The 24404-nt window shown below is 40.8% G+C and overlaps 1 protein-coding gene across 6 annotated transcripts in view; it reads left to right on the top strand.

The window, feature by feature from the left end:
* LOC142100691 (ligand of Numb protein X 2-like) overlaps positions 1 to 15587 on the top strand; it is a 51909-nt gene extending 36322 nt beyond the window's left edge. For all 6 annotated transcript variants that reach the window (XM_075184412.1, XM_075184413.1, XM_075184414.1 and 3 more), the window contains 6 exons: positions 4485 to 4859; positions 6613 to 6786; positions 8534 to 8708; positions 9371 to 9596; positions 11332 to 11490; positions 14374 to 15587. In XM_075184412.1, the coding sequence (XP_075040513.1) occupies positions 4485 to 4859; positions 6613 to 6786; positions 8534 to 8708; positions 9371 to 9596; positions 11332 to 11490; positions 14374 to 14509 (1245 nt within the window). In that variant the 3' untranslated portion in view covers positions 14510 to 15587. The remainder of the gene's footprint in view (positions 1 to 4484; positions 4860 to 6612; positions 6787 to 8533; positions 8709 to 9370; positions 9597 to 11331; positions 11491 to 14373) is intronic.
* The last annotated feature ends 8817 nt before the right edge of the window (positions 15588 to 24404 follow it).

Below are 24404 nucleotides of genomic sequence, written 5' to 3'. Positions count from 1 at the left end.
GACCAGGAACGAGCCCCAAGCTCTGACACTCGTCTAGCTGACGCTATGGCCAGCAGGAACACCACCTTCCATGTCAGACATCTAAGGTCCGCTGACTGTAAGGGTTCAAAAGAAGGTTCCTGAAGCATAGATAATAGCAAGTTCAGATTCCAGCGTGCCGTGGGAGGAACATAGGATGGTTGAATGTGCAGGACCCCCTGCAAAAATGTATGGACTTCCAGAAGGTCTGACAGTCGCCTCTGGAAGAAGATGGAAAGGGCCAAGACCAGGACCTTTAAGGAACCCAGGCAGAGCCTTACAGAAGACCGTTTTGAAGAAACCTTAGCAACCAGGGCAAATTCAATTTACTTGTATTGTGTCCCTGGTCTTCACACCATTTAATGTAAATGCGCCAGATTCTATGGTAAATGTTGTCTGACACTGGCTTTCTAGCCTGTAACGGGGTATTCACCACCCTGGAGGAAAACTGTTTTGACCTCCAGAGGCTGGCTTCAACAGCCATGCTGTCAAAGCCAGCCGAGGCAGGTCCTGATGCTGAAAAGGACCCTGCAGAAGGAGATTGTTGCAAAGAGACAGACAAAGTCCTTGTCCTACTGCCATGCAAAGGATGTCTACATACCATACCCTGTGGGGCCAATGGGGAGCTACCAGTATAATTGGGAGTTCTTCCTGCTTTACCCACCGGAGTAGTCGGGAAAGCATGGGAATAGGAGGGAAAGATACCCTAGCCAAAAAATTCCAGTGCATTGTTATTATGTCCCCCGCCACTACCAGCGGGTCCCTTGCTCTTGCACAGAACTTGGGAACCTGCCGATTGTGTCTGAACGCCATAAGATCCAGATCCGGAAGGCCCCACTTCCGACCTTACGTCTGACATACCTCTGGGTGAAGGGACCATTCCCCTGGCATTGCTGTGTGATAACTTAGTAAGTCGGCTTCCCAATTAGAATGCCTGGAATGAATACGGCTGACAGAGATGGGACAAACTGTTCTGCCCAAGCAAATATCGGGGCTGATATGCCTATTGCCCTTGGACTTCTTGTCCCCCCCCCCCCATGTTTGGGACTGAGCCCCTCTGAGAGCCATCAACATGGCCGTCACCTCCAGGATATTTATTGGAAGGAAACTTTTTTGTTCCGACCAAAGACCCTGAAGGTGCAAATGTAGTGTCATTGCACCCTAGCCTTTTAGACAGGCATCCGTTGTTAAGTTGACCCAGGAGCACGGGGCAAAGGATCTGCCCATGCTTAGCTGTTCTTGACTCTTCCGCCATCTGAGAGAGAGATGAGGCTCTGGGGAAAACAGTATTCTCTGGTGCTCCAAGTGGACAGATGAACCTGACCACTTCTTTTGGAGATCCCCCTGGAAGCATCTTGAGTGAAACCTTCCATAGGGGATTCTCTCAAAGGTCGAGACCATCTTGCCCAGTAACCTCATGCACAGAAGCATGGTCACTAGGTCTTGTACCGAGCAAACGTTGTCCTGTGGAAGGAAAATTTTCTGCCTTTTGGTGTCAATTATGAGACCTCCAGAAAATCATCCTCTGGACTGGTATTAACTAAGATTTTTGGACATTTATCAACCAACCGTGAAACTGTAGGGTCTCTATAGTGAGGTGTAAATGCTGACGAAGAAGCTGATCTGAGGGGCTTTGATCAGCAAGTCGTTGAGATAGAGCACTATGCTCACCCCCATAGAACGGAGACGGGCAGCCATTACTGCCATGATTTTTGTAAATACTGTGGCCAGGCCAAAAGGAAGCGCCCTGAATTGGTAATGGGCCGCTCCTACTGTGAAGTGGAGCAATGGTTGCCCTTCCCAGATAGGTGCATGAAGATATGCATCCCGAATATCTATAGACTGCAGGAATTCTCCCCCCTCCAGTCCATTTATCACTGAACGAAGAGACTCCATTCGAAACCTGTCTACTCTCAGGTGTAGATTTAGAGACTTTAAGTTCAAAATGGGACGGAAGGAACTGTCCGGTTTGGAGACCAGAAAAAGATTTAAATAGAATCCCTGGCGTCTTTGGGACTGGGCAGATTACTCCCACTAAAAGAAGAGAATCTACACAGTGCAACATCGTTTGCCTTCTGTTCTGGTCGAGGGGCAAGAAAGTTGCAAAAAAAACGATAAGGGGTTTGACTTAAAAGATCTATGCAATGATCCCCTGAATCCAGGGATCTGGAGAGGATTTCATCCACTGTTCTGTGAACAGTCGCACCCCCCACCCCCCACTCCCGCGGCTGCGAGGAGAGGAGGGTGTGATTCAGACTGCCGGTTTTGCAGAAAGTCTGGCCTGGTGTCTGCTGCCAGGTGAGGACCTTCCTCATCTGGCAGCAGAAGACCCATATTTGCCTGACCACTAAAGGTGGGGCCTCCATAAAAGGGCTGGCGAAAGGAGCTAAACCTTGGAGTACGAGGCTTTAGCACATTAACAGGAAGAAAAGTACTTTTCCCCTTTGTTAGCTGGCAGATAATGTTATCTAACTCTAGTCCAACAAATACCGAGCCCGAATAAGGAAGGACCTCCAAGGCTTTTTTGGATTTCGCAACAGCTTCCCAGGACCTAAGCCAGAGGGTTCTTCTAGCCGCCACCGCAGCAGCTGACATATCTCCCATAATTCTGAAGAAGGGGAAAATTAAACCATGTTTTTTTTTAACCTTCTTGGACAACCCCTGGTTAACTGGTCTAGGCTCGTCAATGTCCACAGGGTCTAAAGCCTGCCGTACTGCCAGAACTAGATCCTCAATGCCCTGGTTTCTATTCGTCATCCAGGTCGAAGACCTGTGTCTGGAAATCTGACTCATCCAGAAGTTCTATGTTCTCCTCTGATGACGCCTCAGAGTCAGAAACTGAGAAGAGAGGATGGCTCACTCTGTGTCTCTTGTTTCTAGACCCCGATAGTCCTGGGTAGTCTAAAAAACGGTTTAATTTATCTATACCACTAACCAAGGCACTGGACCAAGCTGGTTCCCCATGGGAAAGGCCTGAAGAGTTAATGCTGATGGAAGGCCACTTGGACCTACCCCTGCATTTTCCTCTTGTTGGGACAGTGTTGCCATCTAGACTACCCCTACAAACGAGGTAGAGGGGTGTTCAGCCACTGAGGTTTACTCTCCTGTGGTTGAAAAGCTGCACCAGGAAATCCACTGACTGTTGTAAAAACATTGCCCACCTTGGTTCCTCCATGGCTATAGAAGCCGAAACCTGCAACTGCACGGCCTGGAATCCCCACCTCTCAGCCCACGCAGAGTGCCCCACGGGTCCTGTTGTCCCATTAGTAATTTTATTTTAGAATTTGAGCCATTATAAAACTTAGCCTTGGTAGTTTTCCCCTTATTAGACATAATTACTGAATAGGAACAATACCGTAAAAGAAAGTATAGTATAGAATCACACAAGGTACAGAGTAACCGTTTAAGAATACCACTGATCCCTGACAAAGTCACCAGTAGTATCTGAAAGATTTTTTTTTTAAAATAAATTATATATGTATACATTCTAATGAGCAGAAACAATATATGCAATTATGTAACCACTTCACTATATCTCATGTAATACACAATATACCTCCTCTTTATAGCAAGTACAGTATAATATAAAGAAAAATAATACTTGGCCTTCCAGGCTAATGTATAGCAGCCAGGAGAGAGTCCAACAGCAGCCAAGTATATCTGAGTTTTGACTGCAAAGGTTTCCTCCTTCACCTCCATGCTTTAGGCCTCAGGAAGAAACCAACCTGCCGATTAAACAGGGAGAGTTCCATAATAACTCCTCCCTGTCTGCAGTGTCCAGCGGTCCTCCTGACTGTTTGTAAAAGTCATTCTGAGATGTTGTTACTCTGTCATGAAAAGCTAAGCTTTTCACAGCTTAATAAATTGATTAGTGCTGCTGTCTCTATAGATGTCCATGGGGACAGCAGTCAGCATCAGTAATGAGGTTAAGGCTAGACAAATATCTGATGTCTCTGGCGTTGACCCATTTTTTTTACATAGCAAGGGGTAAGATTGTGCACAAATGTGTCAAACATATTCTCACCCCTGTGAGATCTCCAAGGCACCCCAGGGAGCCTAGGCGCACAGTTTGGGAACCACTGTATTAAGGCATGAATATGAGCATAGTAAAATAAGTTGCAGTAATAATATACTTGTAGGTTTTATAAATGAGGAGACAACATAGGTCTGCCTTTCACCAATTGTAGATTGTGTTGATAATTAAAGAATATTGATGTAATAGTCTACAGATTTATTAGGCATTAATTATAATTGTAATGATGTCAATAGTACAAACATTGAATCCCTAAGAAGTTTCCTGCTTTGGCGATTGTAAAAATGTGAAACTCTTTTGTCTAACCTTTTTCCAAGCCCCTTAACTGTCTTGATATATATATTTTAATCAGTAATTTATTTCAATTTTTAAGTAAAATTCCTGAAATGTTTTTAATGCTACCTATGCCTAATACTAGTTGTTAATTTCTCAGGTCAATGGAATGAACATTAGCAATGTATCCCACAGCCAGGCCATTGCATTGCTTCGCCAGCCTTCTTCTGTCTTGTACCTCACTGTGCTGCAAGAGAAAGGCTTCTCTCAGAGGTCCCAACGCGCAGAGGGCAGCACCATTGCCAATCTAAGCAAGGAGGTCATCCAAGTCACTCTGCTGAAACGTGATCGGTCTGAGCCTCTGGGGATCAAGCTAGTCAGAAAGACAGAGGAGCATGGGGTCTTTGTTCTGGATTTGTTAGATGGCGGTCTGGCTGCAAAGGATGGAAAGCTAAGGTGTAATGATAAGGTCCTGTCTATTAATGGACTTGATCTGAGGCAGGGGACCCCGGAGACAGCAGCACAGATTATCCAGGTAATACACTCTACACTGCACTGCTTCTCTCACTATAGACATTGCCCACTGTTTGGTTAATCATACAGAAAGTTGATTTTTTGATATCCTGTAAGAATTTCAATAAAGGAGACATGTAAAATATGCAGTTCTAAAATGCTGTACTTGGCCAGTTTACAGGGACAGGGGAGCAGGGCGATATCATGTTCGTAATTGGCTGCTGAGACAAGTTTCACCCCCCCCCTAGCCTCGGCTAAAGATTGCCAGTCAGTCTCTACCAGTATAACAGTGCAGACCACAAATGCACTTTAGTGTTACAACTCCTGGTCATTATTGTGTCTAACGTGGTGTAAGAACCCTTCTCCAGTGTAACCCATCCAAGATAAACAAAAAATAATAGTAGAAAATCTAAACCTAAAGATGGAAAAATATTAGATTATTCTAAATATCTACAATTTGAGTAAGAATGATTGGCAAAGCAAATCTCCAGGTCACCTAGAAAGATTTCAGACTAGACAACTGCAAACTGAACTGCTTTAGACCATGTCCATCCTGTGTGAGCTATACAATGTTTATGCAATTTTTCCCTATCGCCTCAAATTCTGCAAATTGCTGGATCTGTAGTATCACAAGCGCTGGATGATTGTTCTGCTATCTGTAGCAAGTAATTAGCTAGTAAATGTGTTCATTGATTTATTTACAAAATCATTCCGCCCAAAATGAGAGCGTGCAGTTTTGATTGCAATATTACAAACTACACCCCATCCACAGTTTACTTACATGGTATCCGATGTAAACAAGGTTCTGTGGGTACCCGAATGCCCTGCTCGGTTTTGCAGCCGCTTTACTGGCCCCTGCACTCTCCTGCACCCATCATGTTGTCCGTGCATAACATGCTGCCAACCTGAAAAGAGACTGTCGGCAGGAGTAAAAAAGATTCGGCGAGGTCTGCAGTAACTGGTCTTGTCAGACAGGAAGCGTTTTGGTCATACCTGCTGAGACCTAGGAGAGTAGCGGCACCTGCGCACAGATTCAGGGAATCTGCAGAACCTTTTGAACACCAATCCCCAGGAAAACTTTGGGGATGGGGAATAACTTGTGATAATTCAGTTTTGAGCAGAATTACTCTTTAAATTGTAAACCTGACTACACACTGGCTCATCCTACCAATCGCCCCAAATGACCCCTGTCTAATTTGCCCACACTGGGCCTGATTCATTAAGGAAAGTTAAGCAAGAAATTGAGTAAGTTTTTTCTTAAGTTTTCTTAACAAAACCATTTTGCAATGCAAGGGGTGCAAATTAGTTTATTACTTTGAACATAAGGAAAATATTGTTTATTCGTGTAGCATACAAATGCTTGATAGCTTATTTGCATGCTGAAATTTAAAGTTGATCTAGGAAAAAAAGCCAGTATTTTCCTTATGTGCAAAACAATAAACTAATATGCACCCCTTGCATTGTAACATAGGTTTTCTACTGGACAAAACCATGTAAAAAAAAAATGAGTACTTTCCTTAATGAATCAGACCACATTAATTGCATAATGCTTTGGCAGCCTTTTAGTGGGGTCAGAAGATAACTGTACACACAGGCTAATTGTGATGATCTTCGCACCACATTTTCCAATAATAATTTGGTCACTTTCAATAAGATCATTAGCAGGCATTAGTGGTGGTTCTTGTCCATTGCTTGATACCTGCTGTAATACTTCAGGGTGTGGCCAGCTTAACTTGACTTGTTTATGAGACTTTATCTTGTGTGTCATGCTCTAGATGAGTGAGGCACGGGTGAACTTTGTGGTACTCAGACAATGTACAGTGCAGCCCATGGATGTCGGTGAAGAAGGAACTTCATCTGGAAGCAGCAGTAGCAATGGAGAAAGCCCTGTTCATGCACGCAAGAGGCCCAGTCTGCGTCCATACCGAAGGAAGTCCACAAACCAGAGGGTAAGTTGTTCAGACCCCAAGAGCCTGCCTCAAAATGGGTACATGGTACTTTTTAGCAGTTTTACCGTAGTGGGTGGAAAGTTGGTGTACCCAAAAGTAGCGTCCCTTGAAAGTCATCAACTTATATGTTTGGGGATGCAATTCTAGAAAAAGGGCAACGTGATGGTGTAAGCTGAGGCACCTAACAGAAAAGCGTCACACTTTTCAGTATGCGTACTTCACTGAAAAGTAGCTTTCTCATACTAATTGTGCAACACATTTCGGGATGCTAGAATTGATCTGACGTGCTTGTGTGCACACAATCTCTAGCTCACATACACCCTATAATAACTGTACATTGGCATTATGAAGGGACAATATAACATAATAAATATACATACACAAGTGCATATTGTACCAGAACACGCACTTGTGTATGTATATTTATTAGTCTATTTTTGTGGGGCTTGCAGACCCCAGGCACATGGTGTAGTGATTGTACCAGCCTATCTAGCGCAGGGGGTCACTTTTTAATTTTTGTTTTATACAATATAACATGCAGCTTTTCAGAACAAGACACATTTTTTGTGATTGGGCACAAGATCCTTGAAGGCTTTTTATTGGCTACTACAGCTGTTATTCTTGCCCTCCACCAATACTGCCCCTGCTTCAACAAACTGCCCATTGTTCAATCTTTCGCTTTTTACATCAACAGGCATTTACTTTTGGAACTTTAGGTTGTGCGAGTGTTTACAGATAGTTGTAAAATAAAGGACGCCTATAGCTACAGTTTGTATGGAACCTTGTAACATTCACAAATCCAAAGTCAATTTTCCAGTACCATGAAACAAATGTACAATACGGGGTCACTGACCGACTTATTTTTTTTTAAATAGCATTGGTTGTCTTCAAATAGCAACGCCTATTTCAAATATCCTGGTTTCTAAAAATTTTACATACATGTGTGAAAGTTACACGGAGCTATTCCAATTTGTTTATAGTAAGTCTGGCACAGTTTTAAAACAGAATACAGAACCACCCATGCTATATGAAATTCAGCCCACAAAAGCCATATGTAGTAAACCCAATATATAAATCTATACTCACTAATTCTGTTAATCTTGGTGTCAGAATTTCTGTAAAATAAGCTTTTTGAGGGAAAGAATTCTGATGGCAGCACTAAAGCTGTAAATATTTTGCTGTTATTTTAAGGCATGAGGCCAGCATATGGGTTCAGCCCACTCTTCAAATATTATGCTTTCATATTCCAATGCAGCAGGCTGGATGTGGTGAAACTGCGGAATCCTTAGAGGTGTGTGCTTTACAGAAGAAGGAAAAACATCAGTATTCTATGAATGACATAAGTGTAGGTTTATGGAAGGGCTGTATTTGCATTTTAAGCATCTGAAATGACAGTTTGTGCAGAGACAAACTATGGTGAAATCAAAAACAATTTGGGGAAAACTTGTTTACTTCTGCTTAAACTAGATATTGGAAAATAAAAGGCTGTTATGATATGGTCTAAGACTAGGCACTAAGGGGCAGATTCAATTCGCTGTGTTGTTCTAAAGAGCTGCGAGCAAAAATCAGCGGAGAAATTAATGTAGTAACGGTAATAATGCGCAGCCGCGTTGTTCTGCTAATTGAATCTGCCCCTAAGTGTTAGCATTTAGTATACTGCATGTAGGTAGGTTCATCTCCATCATAGTATGTGGCCTGTTGAACCATAACTCACAATATAGTTTTCTATGTCTTGCTTGAAACGTAGGACCAGCCTCAGGTGAGCTCTGGCCTAGAGAAGACAGTCACTCTGAAGAAAGAGACAAGAGAGTCTCTGGGAATTACCATAGGAGGAGGTCGTGATCATAAAAACAAGCTCCCCATCTATGTGTCCAGTGTTCAACCAGTTGGGTGTCTGTACAGAGATGGCAGAATAAAGAAAGGTAATACTCCGTCTATGAATAGTGTGTAGCATTTATTTATACATGGATTGGACAAAGGCACAGCAAAGAGTAAAATATTTTATTTAACTCCCCACTGTATAACTCTGCCCCATAATTCTCTGTTGGAGAAACATAGATTTTCCACCAGCTGCTCGCCCCATTTATGCCTCACCAGCCATGTAAGCTTCGCTGCTTGAATCAGAGTGAGGAATCAGAGCTGCAGGGCTCCTCTCATGGACTGAGACAGCTAGGGGAATATGTGGCATGGGACCATTGTTAGGTTTTGGAATTCAAAAATACATTTACTGGATGTGGCCACATACCACCAATGTTTACTCTTAAACTGTGTATTTTGGGCTTTGTTCATGTCAGCATGAATTGCCTTTACTCTTGATGAAGGCACTAAACAAAAAATATTTTGCAAGTCTTATTGGTGGGATCACAATAAACAGCTGTTTATACAGTTTCTGCTGACTTAAGCTGATCCTCCATCTAGCTGTCCAATTTTATCAGAATAACACAGACTTTGAGTATAAACATTTGCTGAAAAAGGCTGGAGATCAGATATAACACCAGTTATGAAATATTTTAATCTATGAAAAAACATTTTTAGGCAAATAGTAGATGTCTGTGAAGAATAAAATGTCTTCTCTTCTGAACAGGTGATGTGCTCCTCAGTATCAATGGGACTGACTTGACTGGTCTGAGTTATTTGGATGCAGTGTCTGCACTAAAGTCCAATGCTGCCTCACACACGGTGGTCCTGAAGGTCTTGGAGTTAGCAGTTGGCGAGAGACCAGGAGATGCTGCAGAAGGAGGTGTTGAAGTCATGAGAGATCCTGGGGGCATCTGGTCTCCTCTTTGGGCACAATGGCTTGGCCTTCCCAGGTATGTGTATGTAGTAATCCAACAATGTACTTGTATTTGCAAGTAAAGTATTATTGTGGTAAGGCAGTCTTTACAAGGGATCAGTTATATCTAAGAAACTATTCTTGTGATTTTAATTTTTTTAAATCTCTTTTTCTATAGCAATCAACATAGGCAAATACAGTAAATAAAAATAAAAATAAATTCCCATTTGAGTATAATATAATAGCAACAAACATAACAGATGAATTATGTATAAGTAGCATAGGCGTTGAGACACTGGGAATCGAAGAGTAATGAAAAGAGATTCAGCTCCTCAGTTTCTAATCACTTAGCCATTTGTCTAAGGCTTTTAGTTTTTTCAAAGTTTAAATGGATTTGGGATAAGGGGAGATGGGAGAAGTTCAGGATGGGGGGGTTGCATATGGGAGGAAGGGATTAAGGGGGATTTTGTAGAGAGTAGGTTTGAAGTATTGAGAGCTCAAATGGATTCCTCCAGGAGCGTAGATTTCTGAACATCCTACTAAAGATTTTATTTAAGGCAGATACCCTGTCGTTAAATAGGTTGGATAAATATTCCATTGAAGAGACATACCATATACACAATAACAATGCCTCTCTCTCTGGAGGGGAATGCTTCTTCCATTCTCTGGCCATATTCTTGTATTTTTATTTATTTTATTTTTTTTTTGGATGGGGGGAGCTACAAAATACATCCTACTTATATTTCTCAGTTTTCACATTGGAGTAACCTTGAGCCCACGTGACCTTCTTATTCTGTCTAAACAGATGACGACAACACACAGCATGGAGCCACAGCAATTCAAATGTACACTGGTAGAAAACTGTGCAGATCCTGTGGGCCACTATGGTTATATATGACCAGATTGGCCAACCATTGCATGTTGTGTGGTCCATACAAAATGTTGTTCTAAACATTAAAACCATTTACATCGTGTTTGATGTAGCTGATAGGAAAATAAAAGGCAGCATAATACCCTCCTCATCAGTGCATGTGTACAGTCTTAGGCTGAAGTTGTAGGAGGCACATTTGCATTGTGCTGTGTTCATTGGGAACAATATGTGTGCAATCCTGCCTGCCTTCCAAGTGTTTGGACCAATTAAGGAAAGATTCATTCAATTAGTGACAGGGCAGAATGACCGTCTTATAACATGTGTGGTCAGCTTAAGTGACACTTTCATCAGCAAAGTGAGTGGGGGGTGGGGGAGACACTTGCATACATACTAACTAATAACTAATGCATTTATTAACAGTTCAAAATTGCTTGTAATGAATTCAGAGTATGCTTACTGTTTTTGAGATTATACTTTTTTAAACCACTAAACCTAAAATTGAATCACTTATAACATTCATTGAGATATATCTAACAATTTTGGGATCTTGGCATAAGTGATTGTGTGGGGGGGGGGGGGGGGGGGTTATATTCTATGCTCAGCAGATGTGTGGAATATAATTGAAGTACACAGGCAGTGGATCTCTGTGTAATCTCAAGTTCTTTGTATGGGAACTTTTACATATGAATTTCTGAATGTTATTAGTAGTTCTTCAAATGGCCACTACAACTAAAATCCAGGTTGCCTTAAATTCAACACATTTTATTTTATTTTTTTAAACAGAATTTACTTTTCATGGTGCTTTTTTGAAGGTGTATCTGTTGTTTTGTAGGAGTGTGCAGCACAATGTATATTGGAATGATTTGCAGTTGTAATGTCATTTACCATTCACTCACAACAGCTCCCTGCACTGGTGCAAGCACATCTCTTTACGGAAAAGTACCTTTGAAAGCTGGGGGTTCAGCATTGTTGGAGGTTATGAAGAGACCAAAGGGAATCAGCCGTTCTTCATTAAAACCATAGTGCCAGCTACACCAGCTTTTTTTGATGGACGATTAAAGTAAGTGACATTTAATGTACAATAAAATATTTGTTTGTTTTTTGAAACCAGATAACTGCGTTGTAACGTTTTGGATAATGTCATCTTTGTCCTGGTACATTTGGATAACAAACAAATTACACATTTTGTGTAATTTTCATATTATGGCAGGAAGAAGTTTTTGAGTTGAAGCCACTTTGTTTAGCAGTAACACAAAAAAAAATACTCCGTCCAAATGGCGCACTGAATATTCAAACTAAAAGGCAGCTTGTAGCAAATAAATAGGTCACACCACAAACCTATAGACAAATTCAAACAAACACCAAATCTACTAACAGGCGCCAATCTAAGAAACCACTAATAACTAAAGCACAAAATAAAAATTAAAATAAAAGATAAAAAAATTAAAATAACAATAAAAATATAAATATATAAAATTAAATATATAAGCACAATGTCCTGGACAACAAATAAAACAAAGAAATAAGAGATGAATCTTCTAAAAAGTTCTCCAAAACTTCAGGCTTTTCTGTAGGTCCATATGAAAAAGAAAACAACAAAACATAGTGCAGACAATAAGTCCAATCAGGAAATAGATAATAGCCCTTAGTTGCCCATGCACTGGTAAGTACAAATATACACCACGTGTTGAAGAGGACACTCTGAACCCCTCAAGGGTACGCACTCACCAGAGGGCATATATAAACAAGCGTGTAGATATAATGATGCTTCCCTTATAAAGGTAGATCTTCTAATATGGGACTGCAAACGACCATAGTGATAACAAGAAGAAAAAAGATGGCTCCATAGTGTAAAAACGTACAGCACTTTATTCGCAATGAACACAGGTCTACCAAAAAACAAAAGTATATACAACGACAGAAACAAGCCTGCAAACGGGAATGGATGGACCCTTAGTGTTTTATGGGCTTCTGAAACCCGTTTCCCATTAATTACCAGATATGTTAAAATTGTAACTTGCATGTATGACCCAAGTAGCCACTAATACTGCCACTCAACTGTCCAGGGAATTAGCAGGATCGTGTTGGTGGTTGCTTATTACAGTTAGTTTAAAGTCAGGTGTCCATGGCAATTTTGTGTGAATAATAAAAGGGTGGGGTACGGATTAACGGCTATGTAAAACCCGACATAGTTTTAAACGATGTGACAATAATGACTGGTATAATTGCGATAATAATAAAATTACTACCTACCATATAACAGATAAGAACTTTTTCCGAAGCTTGAAATATCTGTATGGGCTAAACGGCTAAACTACCAGATTACGTCATTTACCATGGACAGAGTGAAAATGACGCTTTTAAAGCGGCAATACCTGGACCCTACGCCATGTATAATGGAATACAGGTGTGGGGTCCGTGTATTGCCGCTTTAAGGGGGGGTATTCAATTGTTAGCGAGATCGCTGAAATACTCACGCTCCAAAAATATTACCGTTAATGCGGTAATATCTCGCTGAATTTCAGCTCGCAGCTCCCTGAGCTGCGAGCTGAAATCCAACGAGTATATTACCGTATTAACGGTATTTACGCACAATATTGCCATATTTACGGGCAATATTACCGTATTAACAGTAATATTTTTGGAGCACGAGTATTTCAGCGATCTCGCTAACAATTGAATACCCCCCTAAAAGCGGCATTTTCACTCTGTCCATGGTAAATGACGTAACTTGGTAGTTTAGCTGTTTAGCCCATTAAGATATTACAGTGAGCGATCATTTCAAGCTTCAGCAAAAGTTCTTATGTGTTATATGGCAGGTAGTCATTTTTTATTATCGCGATTATACCCATTGTTATTGTCGCATCGTTTTCAACGATGACGGCTTTTACATAGCCGTGATATTGACTTCCACCGGAATAAACAAAAGTGCAGATTCCAGTGCTTGTTGTTAGTCACTACTTTTTCAATTATTTTTCCATAATCAAATACATTGGCAGGGTGGGTGTGGTACATTATTTGGACAATGGCAATGATGGCAACTGAAATTACGATAAAATAAAGGCGATTGCAATATGCGCGATAACAAGTAAATGCAGACTTCCTATCAACACGACAGAGCAAATGCCCGATATATGTCCTGCACGGCTGCTATAGATTACGAACGCAGGAAATGCTGACACTTGTAATTCACGTCACTAGCAATGCAGAAACTGAGATTTTGAGTTTTAAAGTGGCAATACCACGATCGTAACCCTAACCATTAGACTAGTTAATCTTTGCAGCAGATCCATGGCATTGCCGCTTTAAAAGTTCAAATTTAAATTTTTTTCATTGCTAGTGACGTGAATTATAAGTGGCGGTATTTGCTGTATTCGTAACCTATAGGAGTCGTGAAGGATACATGTGCGGCATCTGCTATGTCGTATTAATAGTAAGTCTGCGCTTAGTTTTTATTGTAATTATTGCCATTGGCTTTATATTTTCATTTTAGTTGGCGTAATTATAATTGTCGCTATAATCAGTACCACTGGGCAGGGTAACACTTTGCAATCACAGCTGAAGATATATTGATATTGTCCAGAAGATTAGTGTCCTCTGTGTTTTTTAAAATACCCATTTTGTCACACATAAGTTTAACACAGCCTAGTATGATAGCATTAGTGGCAAAAGCACATGTATCTTTAGCTTAAGAGTGAAGAATATATTCAACATTACCTTATCAGAAAGTTGGGCCAAACTAATATAGACATAATACAAAGTATAATTTTATATAAGATTATCACAGGGTGCCTAGCTAATTTAATACGGACATTATTCATTATGTATTGGTGTTTTGTATTTATCTATTTTTTTTTTGTCATTATTTTCCCATTTAATGTTGGTGCGAAGTTCATTATCCTAGAGTTTGGGACTTCACATTTATTGTCTATTTTCTGATTAGGTGCGGAGATGAGATTGTTGAAGTAAATGGTGTGTCCGCCATGGGAATGAGTAACGCAGAGCTGATCCCTATGTTGAAGGAGCAGAAGAACAGGGTCACGCTGACAGTCGTCTCTTGGCCCGGAAGTCTTGTGTGATTGTCAGAACGTACAGACTTTTTTCATTTATAAATTCTGGGCATTTTGCAAAACTTGGTGAAAATAATAGGACTCTCTTGCAACGTGCTCTTATTTCCTTATGAAGTGAAAAAGTATAATCACCCTATTGCTGATATATTTTATTTCCAAGATTAATGATCTAAAATGTAGATACTTGTATCATAAACTCAAAGCCCCCCAAATCCTGCTCTAGTCTTGGGAACTGATCAGTACAGCATTGTTACAACATTAACCCACTGAACAGATCACATTGTGGAGCAATGCTACATTTACAGTTATTGAGGAATAAGGACATCTGATGGTGATTTTACACCTAATGAAAATACCAGCTCTGCTTTCCAGACAATCCTTGGAGTTGTACAACATGACAATCTTGGACAATATTCCTAATAACCTTCTCTTTAATTTATAGATGAAGTTTGCTGTTACATAGCATTGGTGTTTTATAATGTTGCCTTCAGTTTTGATTAATTGTTTTTCGCCTACAGCTCTTAATCTTGGATTTTCTAGTATATATTGGGGATGCTGGTTTCTTCAGAATAACTAATAATCCATCAACTGCTGCAAAACGTTAATTTAAAAAATTGCCAGGAACAAGCAACTAACAGCACTTGCTGGTCACTCTTTATAATACAAATATACAATATGTACAATAGACCATCCTGTAGCAAATTCCTATGTAAATTATATTTAAAATTACACTTGGCGCAATAGCCTGTCATACTTTTCGTTCTCTAAATGTAAATGCATTGAATCCACTAGTTGGGTTAGTAGCCTCGTGTGAGGACCTCTGGCATTGAGCAGACTATTTTTTATAAAGCTGTGAGTCTGATGGAGGCTGAAGTTTCAATTAACTGCATCATTTATGATGTCATGAAGTAAGAAAAAGATGCTAGCAAAGTTGCAAGCTCAGCAAATTGTGAAGTCCATAGTTGTTCAATTAAAGTTAGCAGCTACCGACTGGTCCTGATTCACAAATATTAAACTCTGGAAGATTATGTTGAGAGATAAGTGATTTTGTAAAGTTGTGAAATAAAGTTTGCATAGAATGCTTTTACATATTGTATTTTTTTTTTTTTTTAAATCAAGAGTTTTTATTAAAAAAGGTTTTACAAGTTTTAAGAAAAACTAACAAGTCCAACTGTCATAAAACCCAAGATACCAATAAAGAAACCTAATAAATAAGAATGATCATACATTCTCAAATTCAATGATCACCATCCAAATAAGTTAATCGAAAGATTAACTGGGAAAGTGACCTCATTCTGTATGTTAATTCCTTGTCACTATGTGCGCTATTCAAAATCCTATAAATTGCTTAAATTAAACTGCACAGCTGGACACCCCAAAAGTCTCTCAAACAGTCTTGTATTCCTGAGTTTGTAGTACATATCTTCACTTAGACCAGGCCTGTCCAACCTGCGGCCCTCCAGGTGTTGTGAAACTACAAGCCCCAGCATGCTTTTCCAGTAGACAACCTGTTGATGGCCTGAAGGGCATACTGGGACTTGTAGTTTCACAACATCTGGAGGGCCACAGGTTGGACAGGCCTGACTTAGACCAACACAACTATATTTTATTATAGTTCTGCATAGATCTTATATCCTAGTATAAGTAGATCAGATATGTATTTAAATGTACTCAGACTCAACTCCAATGCTATCCCAACTAAACATAGCCTGGGTCTCATCTGTGGAATATCAACCACTGTTCTACAAATTGCCAAACTGATGTCTAGAGTCTATGAATCACTGACACTCCCACACAATATGCCAAAATTATCCCATTGTGATTCCAAACAGTCCAAGTTATTTCTTATTTCTATTAGAGATGAGCGGGCTCGGATTATCGTAATTCGAGCCCACCCGAACAGTGCGGATCCGACGGCGATCTGAGCACTGTTCGGGTCTTTCCGGCGGGGAGAATGAGTGAAAGCGAGGCTGAGACTCCAAATCCCGCCGTCGGATTCTCGCGAGACTCTGATAGTATCTTCACTCGGGCATTACAGTAGTGGTTAGTGCGTTGTGCACAGGACATAGCTGCAGTCAATCATAATAAAGCACTGGTGTATATAGCCATGAATCTTTAGGATTTCCATGCTGCAGGTACTTCTTGACAGATAAATGCAGACACATTTTGTAAAGCATTGAATGCCAATGTATCCACTTACTTATTAATGGTATTAACCACTTTCACTATTCACTGATGATTACTGGGGTAGTTTACTTATCAGTGCCAGCCAAGCATTCAGAAGCTAGTTTAATTTTGGTTGCTGCAAAGAGAAACCTCTGTGATGTTCCTCTTACTAATCTGCAGTATATGGGTTTTCGTCTGCCACCATGGTGTAAAAAGAATTGATTTAAAATAATTAAATGGGCAGTGTGCCTCCACCTAAATTCTAAACTAACCCCAGTACTAGTCAGTTTGAACTGATCATTATTCTAACACAAGTGGAAGTTAATATCTGATTGCACACATGTTGCACTTGTCCGATGTGATGGATAGTAATCCTGCTAATCATACTAGAGACATTTAAAGAATCTTGTAGTGTCTCCCCACTTCAGAATTTTGTACTAGGTTTATTCCTTTATTCTTATAATAATAAATTATCTTCTGGATGCTTGGACAGAACTGATAAGTATTCTATCCAAGTAAACTTCAGTGAGTGGTGAAAATGGTTATTGCCATTATTATACATTTTTTTTTTCCGGCCAAGCTGTTAGAGGGAACGTATCCTGGACCAGTGTAGGCAGTTGTCCGGGCAACCATTAAGTCGTTATGAGTCCTGAGTAGTGTTCTAGCATCATAAGAATGGGGCCAGGCTGTAGTTAGGATTGTCCGGCAAGTTGTTAAGAATTCCAGACCAAAATGTTGTTTAGAAAGTGGTCCTGATAAATTTACTACAACTCCAACAGTGGTACATTAGTATGTTGAGAGTGCTGTACCTCCGGCCATGATGTTTCTATAGTTCCAAAGTATCGGGTTGTGTAGCCTCTGGCCAAGCTTTTGTTGATTGTGGTGTTGAGGCAGTTGTGGGGCATGTTCTCTGGATCTTTCCTTTCTGAAGCTGCTGTTAAAGTTCAAGCCAAGCTGTTAGTTGTTTACAATTGTACTGTAGCATTCTCCAGCCAAGTTGCTATTCTTACTTTCAAATCTTGAGGGTTCCGACACCCCTCCACTGTGATCTCTACCAATCTGTGAGTGATCTGAATCCCAGTCTCCCTACTCTAGGAGACTCACCTGAGGAGAGGAGCCTTTTGGCCTAAAAACAATATTGTGAGGTGTTCAGAATAGACTGGAAATTAGTGGAAATGAATGTTATTGAGGTTAATAATAGCATAGCAGTGAAACAAATCCAGAAATCTGGATTTTAGCACTTTTTATGCTTTTTTTTAAAAAAAAAAATCACAACCCAAAATCAGAACCAAAACCTTGAGTGGGGTGTTTTGGCAAAACTAATCAGAACCCAAAACCTCAAGGTAATCAGAACCCAAAACACGAAAAGTATCCGGTGCACACCCCTAATTTCTATCTTATATAATCTAAGGGTAGTGAGATATACTCTGTGTCAAATATACAAGTGTATTTGTTGAAATCTCACACAGCACGTGACATCCTTGGTGCAGACCATTTGTCCTCTGTTAATGGACCAAGATCATCTTCCAATTTGAGCCTCAAATCTACAAGACCATCTTGGAGATTGGAGGCAGGAGAGATATACATGTAGAGTTGAAATCAATTATTAAAACCAATATTGTAAAGAGTAATCTTGAGCAGAGCATTACTTAACAAAGGGATATTACCCCCAAATTGCAACTACTTCAAGCTTTAAGTTCACAAGTATCTAAAAAAATTAGATTATTTGGAATATCACATCCTATTAAGTTGTGTGAAAGATTTTAGGTAATTAATAAATTATAACTGCCCAATTGAATTAATCCTTCACCATTTTGACCACTTCATCAAATTTACCTAATTCGTTTTTCCAGATCAATACTTGATCCAGCCAGAAGTTTATTTGCTGCAGACCAAATTTCTAATGCTTGTCTAATTAGGGAAATATTCATAGGTTTATTTCCTGCCAATAAAATTTGTAAAGGGGGTAAGTGATGACCATGTCTGCTCACTCAGAAAGCTTTTTTAAGTACCTACTGGTGAACAAGAACTATTCTTTTCAATATGTCAATTGTGCAGCCAGGTAGTATAATTTTAAATTAGGAAGTGCTATTTCCCCTGAAGATTTAGATCTCCACTATTTGTTGAGTTTGATTCTTGCTACTTTTTCCCCAGACCAGAAAGGATATATGTTTGTTACTATTATGCAAGATATTTAACAGAGCATGTTATAAAATTTTAGGCCGTATTATCATTTTGATTAAATTGACTGACTTATTTAGATTGAGTTTTTTTCCATGTGAATTTATATTTTCCTATTATATAGTAACCTGGTCAATATTAAGCGACACACATGTTGCCATGCTGTTAGTTATTCATGTCCCAAGATATTTAAATATTAAAGTCCATTGTACGAGATGTTGTCTTCCCTTCCCATGCCAAAGAAGAAATATATTGAACTTAAATTTATCCTGAGACCCAAAAATGTCCAAATCTGTGAATAACCTGTATCAAATGGTCAAGTGAACCATTTGCATCTGGCCAAAAGAGTAACATGTTGTCTGCATACAGGGACATATCAATACTATCACCAAAAACGAAACTAAACACTCTTATCAGACAGCAGGCTATATCACCTGACCACTTACATTTACTGTCTTAATATCCAATGTCACAGCTTACTTAAAGGAGAAACTGTCTTACCCTTCAGACTGATGTACAAACAAAAATTCTGTCACACACGGGCAGACACACAGCATACTGGCTGGCAAAGTGATAAGACTCCTCATAACACACAGCTGTCTTAGTGATACTTTTATAGTAAATTGCATTGATAAATGATTTTCTATCACTGCAATAATCTTGTTAAAGAAAATCCTTGTTACTGTTGCATATGGATTAACAGGCCTCTTAGTAACATGTCTTGTCAAAACACCATCTGGAGCCGAGAATAACAATCTAACCCATTGAACACATCTTGGACCCATCTCAAAGCCCCTCATAACTTCCCACAGCTATGACCACTCCGCAGAGTCAAAGCATCGAGAAAGACCACCACTGCCTCATCATAGTGGAGCAGCTGTAAATGTCACGAATGCCCAGGCTGTACCAGATACCAGTCACGGCCAGCTGTTCAGATTGCTGTGTCACCTTAGTCACTTAGCAATGAATTTCTGCCACCACAAAGGTGGTATCCTTACGTTCACCAAAACCACTTATTAATGTTTCACACTTAAATCACATACAAATGTAGCATGATCATCCCTGGGCTTCGTAAGTTCACAAATAATGACGGAGAATACGCTAGATAAAATGTATTTAATCAGAAAAATGTTTCCAAGGCTTAGTTAAAAAAATAATAATAACAAGACATACAATATGTTGCACAAATAAGTTTCAGAAAATAAAATCAGTCACTACTACTAGTTAAGACCTGGTGTGTGAGGGAACACAATTGATAAAGAATGGACATTTCAGTCTTGATGGACCTCCTCATGAAAATGCACAATGTAATGTCTGAAGCAGAAGATTTTAAACCCTCTTCACCCCTATTTTAGGAATTACATTTTCAGTTAAGTCCGATTGATTCCTAGAATGACAGATAATTTACTTCGGAAAGCTCTGTATCGCCAAGATATATGTTTGGGTACCTCAGAGAATCTCTCACCTCTGCTCGAGTGGCTATTTGGTTTACAACTTTGGGGATTTAGATCAGTCATTAGATATACTACATAATTATCACACCTCCCCCTAAACCTAGGGCACGGCGAACTGTGACCTGTCACTGTCTCTCCTGCCCATTCATCAATTTTGCCCCTTGGCACGAGAGGCCATCTGCGTTTCCATATTCTGCGCCCTTCAGGTGCTGAATGGTGAAGTTATATTGCTGCAAAATTAAACTCCATCTTAACAGCTTACCATTATCCCCAAATACTCTAGCCAGCTTAAAGGATTATGGTCTGTAATAATGGTGAAATCCCGTCCATAGAGGTAGGGCTGTAGCTTTTGCAGTGCCCATGCGATGGCTAGGCACTCTCGTTCAATGGTAGCATACACCACCTCCCGGGGGAGTATTTTTCTACTTAGGAAAATGATAGGGTGCTCCTCCCCTTGTGCTGTCACCTGGCTAAAGACAGCTCCTAGTCCATAGTTAGACGCGTCGGTCTGTACTATAATTCGCTGTTTGAAATCTGGGGCCTGTAGCACTGGGGACTGGGCCAGAGCAGATTTCGTTGCTGTAAATTCATTTTTACAGTCCTCTGTCCAATTAACCAACTGTGGTAACTTCCTTTTTGTTAAGACAGTCAGATGTTTGGCTAGGATGCTATAATGGGGCACAAACTTTTGATAATACCCAGCTTTACCTAAGAAAGACATGACCTGCTTTTTCGTGGTAGAGGGCGGCCATGTTGATAGCCTCTACCTTGCCTGGCTCTGGGCGGAGGGTACCTCCCGCTACACGGTGTCCCAAATACTGCACTTCACTCATGCCAAGCTAGCACTTCTCTGGCTTGATAGTCAGACCAGCCTCAGTAATTCGGTATAACACACTATTCTGATGGATCAGATACTCCTTCCAGGTCTGGCTGAACACTGCAATGTCATACAAGTAGGCAACTGAATGTCTCTTCTGGCCCTCTAGCAGGTTATTGACCGGGCGCTGAAGGGCGCAGGGGCATTTTTCATTCCAAAGGGCATGATCAAAAACTCAAATAGCCCAAATAGGGTGATAAATGTGAACTGCTCCCGTGCCTCAGGTGACAATGGGATCTGCCAGTACCCTCTACTGAGATCCATGATGATGATGTAGCGTGCCTGGGCAAGCTGATCTAGTAGTTCATCTATCCTAGGCATCGGATAAGCATCAAACACTGTGGCGTCATTCAACCTCCTATAGTCTACACAGAACCAAGTGCCTCCACATTTCTTTGGCACCAGTACTACTGGGGCAGCCCACGAACTGTGAGACTTTTGAATTACCACTAGCAGAAACATCTCATCTATTTCCATTTTCATTGCTTCTAGCACTTCTAGAGAAGTCCGATATGCTGTCTGTCTGAGGGGGCTTTGGTTCCCTATGTTTACATGATGTGTGACCAAGCGTGTTTTTCCAGACTTCCCTGTAAAATGGGACTGATAGGGCTGTGGCATATCAGCTAGCTGCTCTAGCTGAGAATCAGACAGCTCTTCACTGCAGTGGGCATCTGCTAGAGAACCTTCCTTTTTAGCAATGGCTGCTAAATCCACCAAGGGGTTAGCGTCCTGATCGCTCTCATGCAGGCTACACACAGCTAATACAGAAGCTTCCCTGCCATGATAAGTTTTGAGCATGTTGTCATATACTTTCTTCCTCTTGGCCCTCATCTTTTGCTACTACATAATTAACATCATTAATGCGCTGTACTATGTGTAGGGGCCCTCCTAGGCAGCTTGCAACTTGTTCTGCTGCATAAGGATCAGAACCAGAACCTTTTGCCCCAACCTCAAATATGCATTCTCTTGCATTGCGGTCATATCACATCTGCTTTGCTTGCGCAGCTTTCAGGTTGCTCTGTGCCATCCCTATTAAGGACTGCAATTTTTCCCTGAACTACACTACACAGTGTACCACTGAGGTTTCTGGGGTGATCAATTTCCCTCCCCACTCTGCCCTAATCAAATTCTAACGGGCTGTGCACTTGGCGCCTGTACAGGAGTTCCAAGAATGAATAGCCAGTGGATTCCTGTGGTACCTCGAGGTATGCAAAGAAGAGGTACGGCAGTAATCTCTCCCAGTCTCTTCCCTGCGACTCCACAAAAGTCCTAAGCATTTGTTTTAGGGTGCTATTAAGGCGTTCGCACAGTCCGTTGGCCTGCGGGTGATACAGGGATGAAAGTAAATGATTCACCTGCATCTTTTTACAAATACTCTGCATGAGGTTAGACATGAATTGGGTACCTTGATCAGTTAACATTTTCTTTTGGGAACCCCACCGTAGAGAAAATAGTTATAAGGGCATCTGCTACTTTGTCTGAGCGAATGGAGGAAAGAACTACTGCTTCTGGGTACCTAGTAGCATAATCCACTACAGTCAAAATGTACTCTTTCCCTGAGCTACTGGGTATGGCTAGGGGACCCACAATATCCACAGGAACCCATTCAAGGGGTTCTGATATGACGGGTAGGGGAATGAGAGGGCCCCCCCCACATCACCAGACTTCCCAACAACCTGGCACACATGGCATGAGCGACAGCACTTGGCTATGCCAGTCAGCATGCCAGGCCAGTAAAAATATATGTACCAAACGAGCTTTAGTTCCGGCAACACCCAAATGTCCTGCTAGGGGTATCTCATGGGCTACTTTCAGCAACCCTTCCCTATAGGTTTGAGGTACAACTAGGTGCCTGTCAGCAATTACATCTGGATGTATACTCTTGACATTTTTCTCTCTGTACAAAAGGTAATTTTCCCCAAAAATGCTATCTTCCGTACTTTCCAGACAGGCCTGACTGAACCTCTCCCTCACTGTTGATAAATTGGGATCAGTGTTTTGTTCTGTTTTAAAAATGTCACTTCCAAGCTTGTCAGTGTTGTACACAGCATGAGGTCACTCATTCAAATCACTGCCTGATTCTGCAGCTTCTACAGTGAGGGAGGGGAATTAGCATCTAGTGAACCTCCCTCCACTCTTTCAGGGGTTAATGCACAGCTCCTCTGTACTGCTAAGACATTGGATACATTTTCACACTTTGGGTCACCTTCAGAACTAGACACATGTAAATCGCTCTGACTACCTAAAACATTAGCAGACATGGTATCACATTTAGGCACAATTTCACACATTTTGCCCTGAACAAATTCACAACCTAGGAGACTTAAAGTGTTAGTCTCTCTAACAAGAGCATTATCATCAAACACATAAAGCCCCTCTGCATCACAGGTACCTGCAAATCTGCATGAGTATTCTCAGCAGCACATGAAATTTCATTACTTATTTTTGCACTCATGTTATGCTGGTCAGCAAAATTCACCTGAGGAAAAATAAGGTTAGTTTGCACCAGTGCATCGAAAATGACATCACTTTCATTTCATTTACATAAGCAGCGTGTATCCTTCCCAAACCAGTCCCCAACAATACCGTGGCAGGCAGATTATCTAGTACCCCAACGTCTCGTATTTCTCTGCTAGATCCACAATCTAGATACACTCTGGCTAGGGGTACTGCAGAATGTAGCCCCCCCCCCTCCTTGCACAGGAATAATGTTCTCTGGGCTCACTAGAGCTGGATGTAACAGCTCAAGTGTGACTTAGTGTCCTACCTTAACAGCTTGCAGATTGTCTCTGAAGCGTTCTTGAGGTCCTCCTGCACACAGGACGGCCGGCACTAGCTTTCCGGCCGGGCCCCCCACAGGAGAAGGAGTTGTTTTCTTCTTTCTGGGGCAATTGACACTGATATGTCCCACTTCATCACATGTAAAACACCTGCGGCCAGTTGTTGCTAAAACAGGTTGTTTTTTTTTATATTCTATGGAGTTTGAGAGCGATTTGGATAGGTTTATTGCATTTAAATTAACTTGTAGAATTGATGGTTTAAATAATTTGCCTGACATGTACATAGACTTTTTTTTTTAACAAAAGTCATAGGGGGGAATTCAATTGGCCGCATTACTGTACAAGGTAACGCGGCCTGCGCACTATTACCAATATTACGGTAATAGTGCGCTTAAATATCGTTGTTATGGTAGTTTCAACGCTGGCTTTTTGCTCGCAACTCCCTG

This window comes from Mixophyes fleayi, chromosome 9 (assembly GCF_038048845.1).
Source record: "Mixophyes fleayi isolate aMixFle1 chromosome 9, aMixFle1.hap1, whole genome shotgun sequence".
Classification (NCBI taxonomy): domain Eukaryota; kingdom Metazoa; phylum Chordata; class Amphibia; order Anura; family Limnodynastidae; genus Mixophyes; species Mixophyes fleayi.
This window is presented reverse-complemented; position numbering and strand designations above follow the sequence as displayed.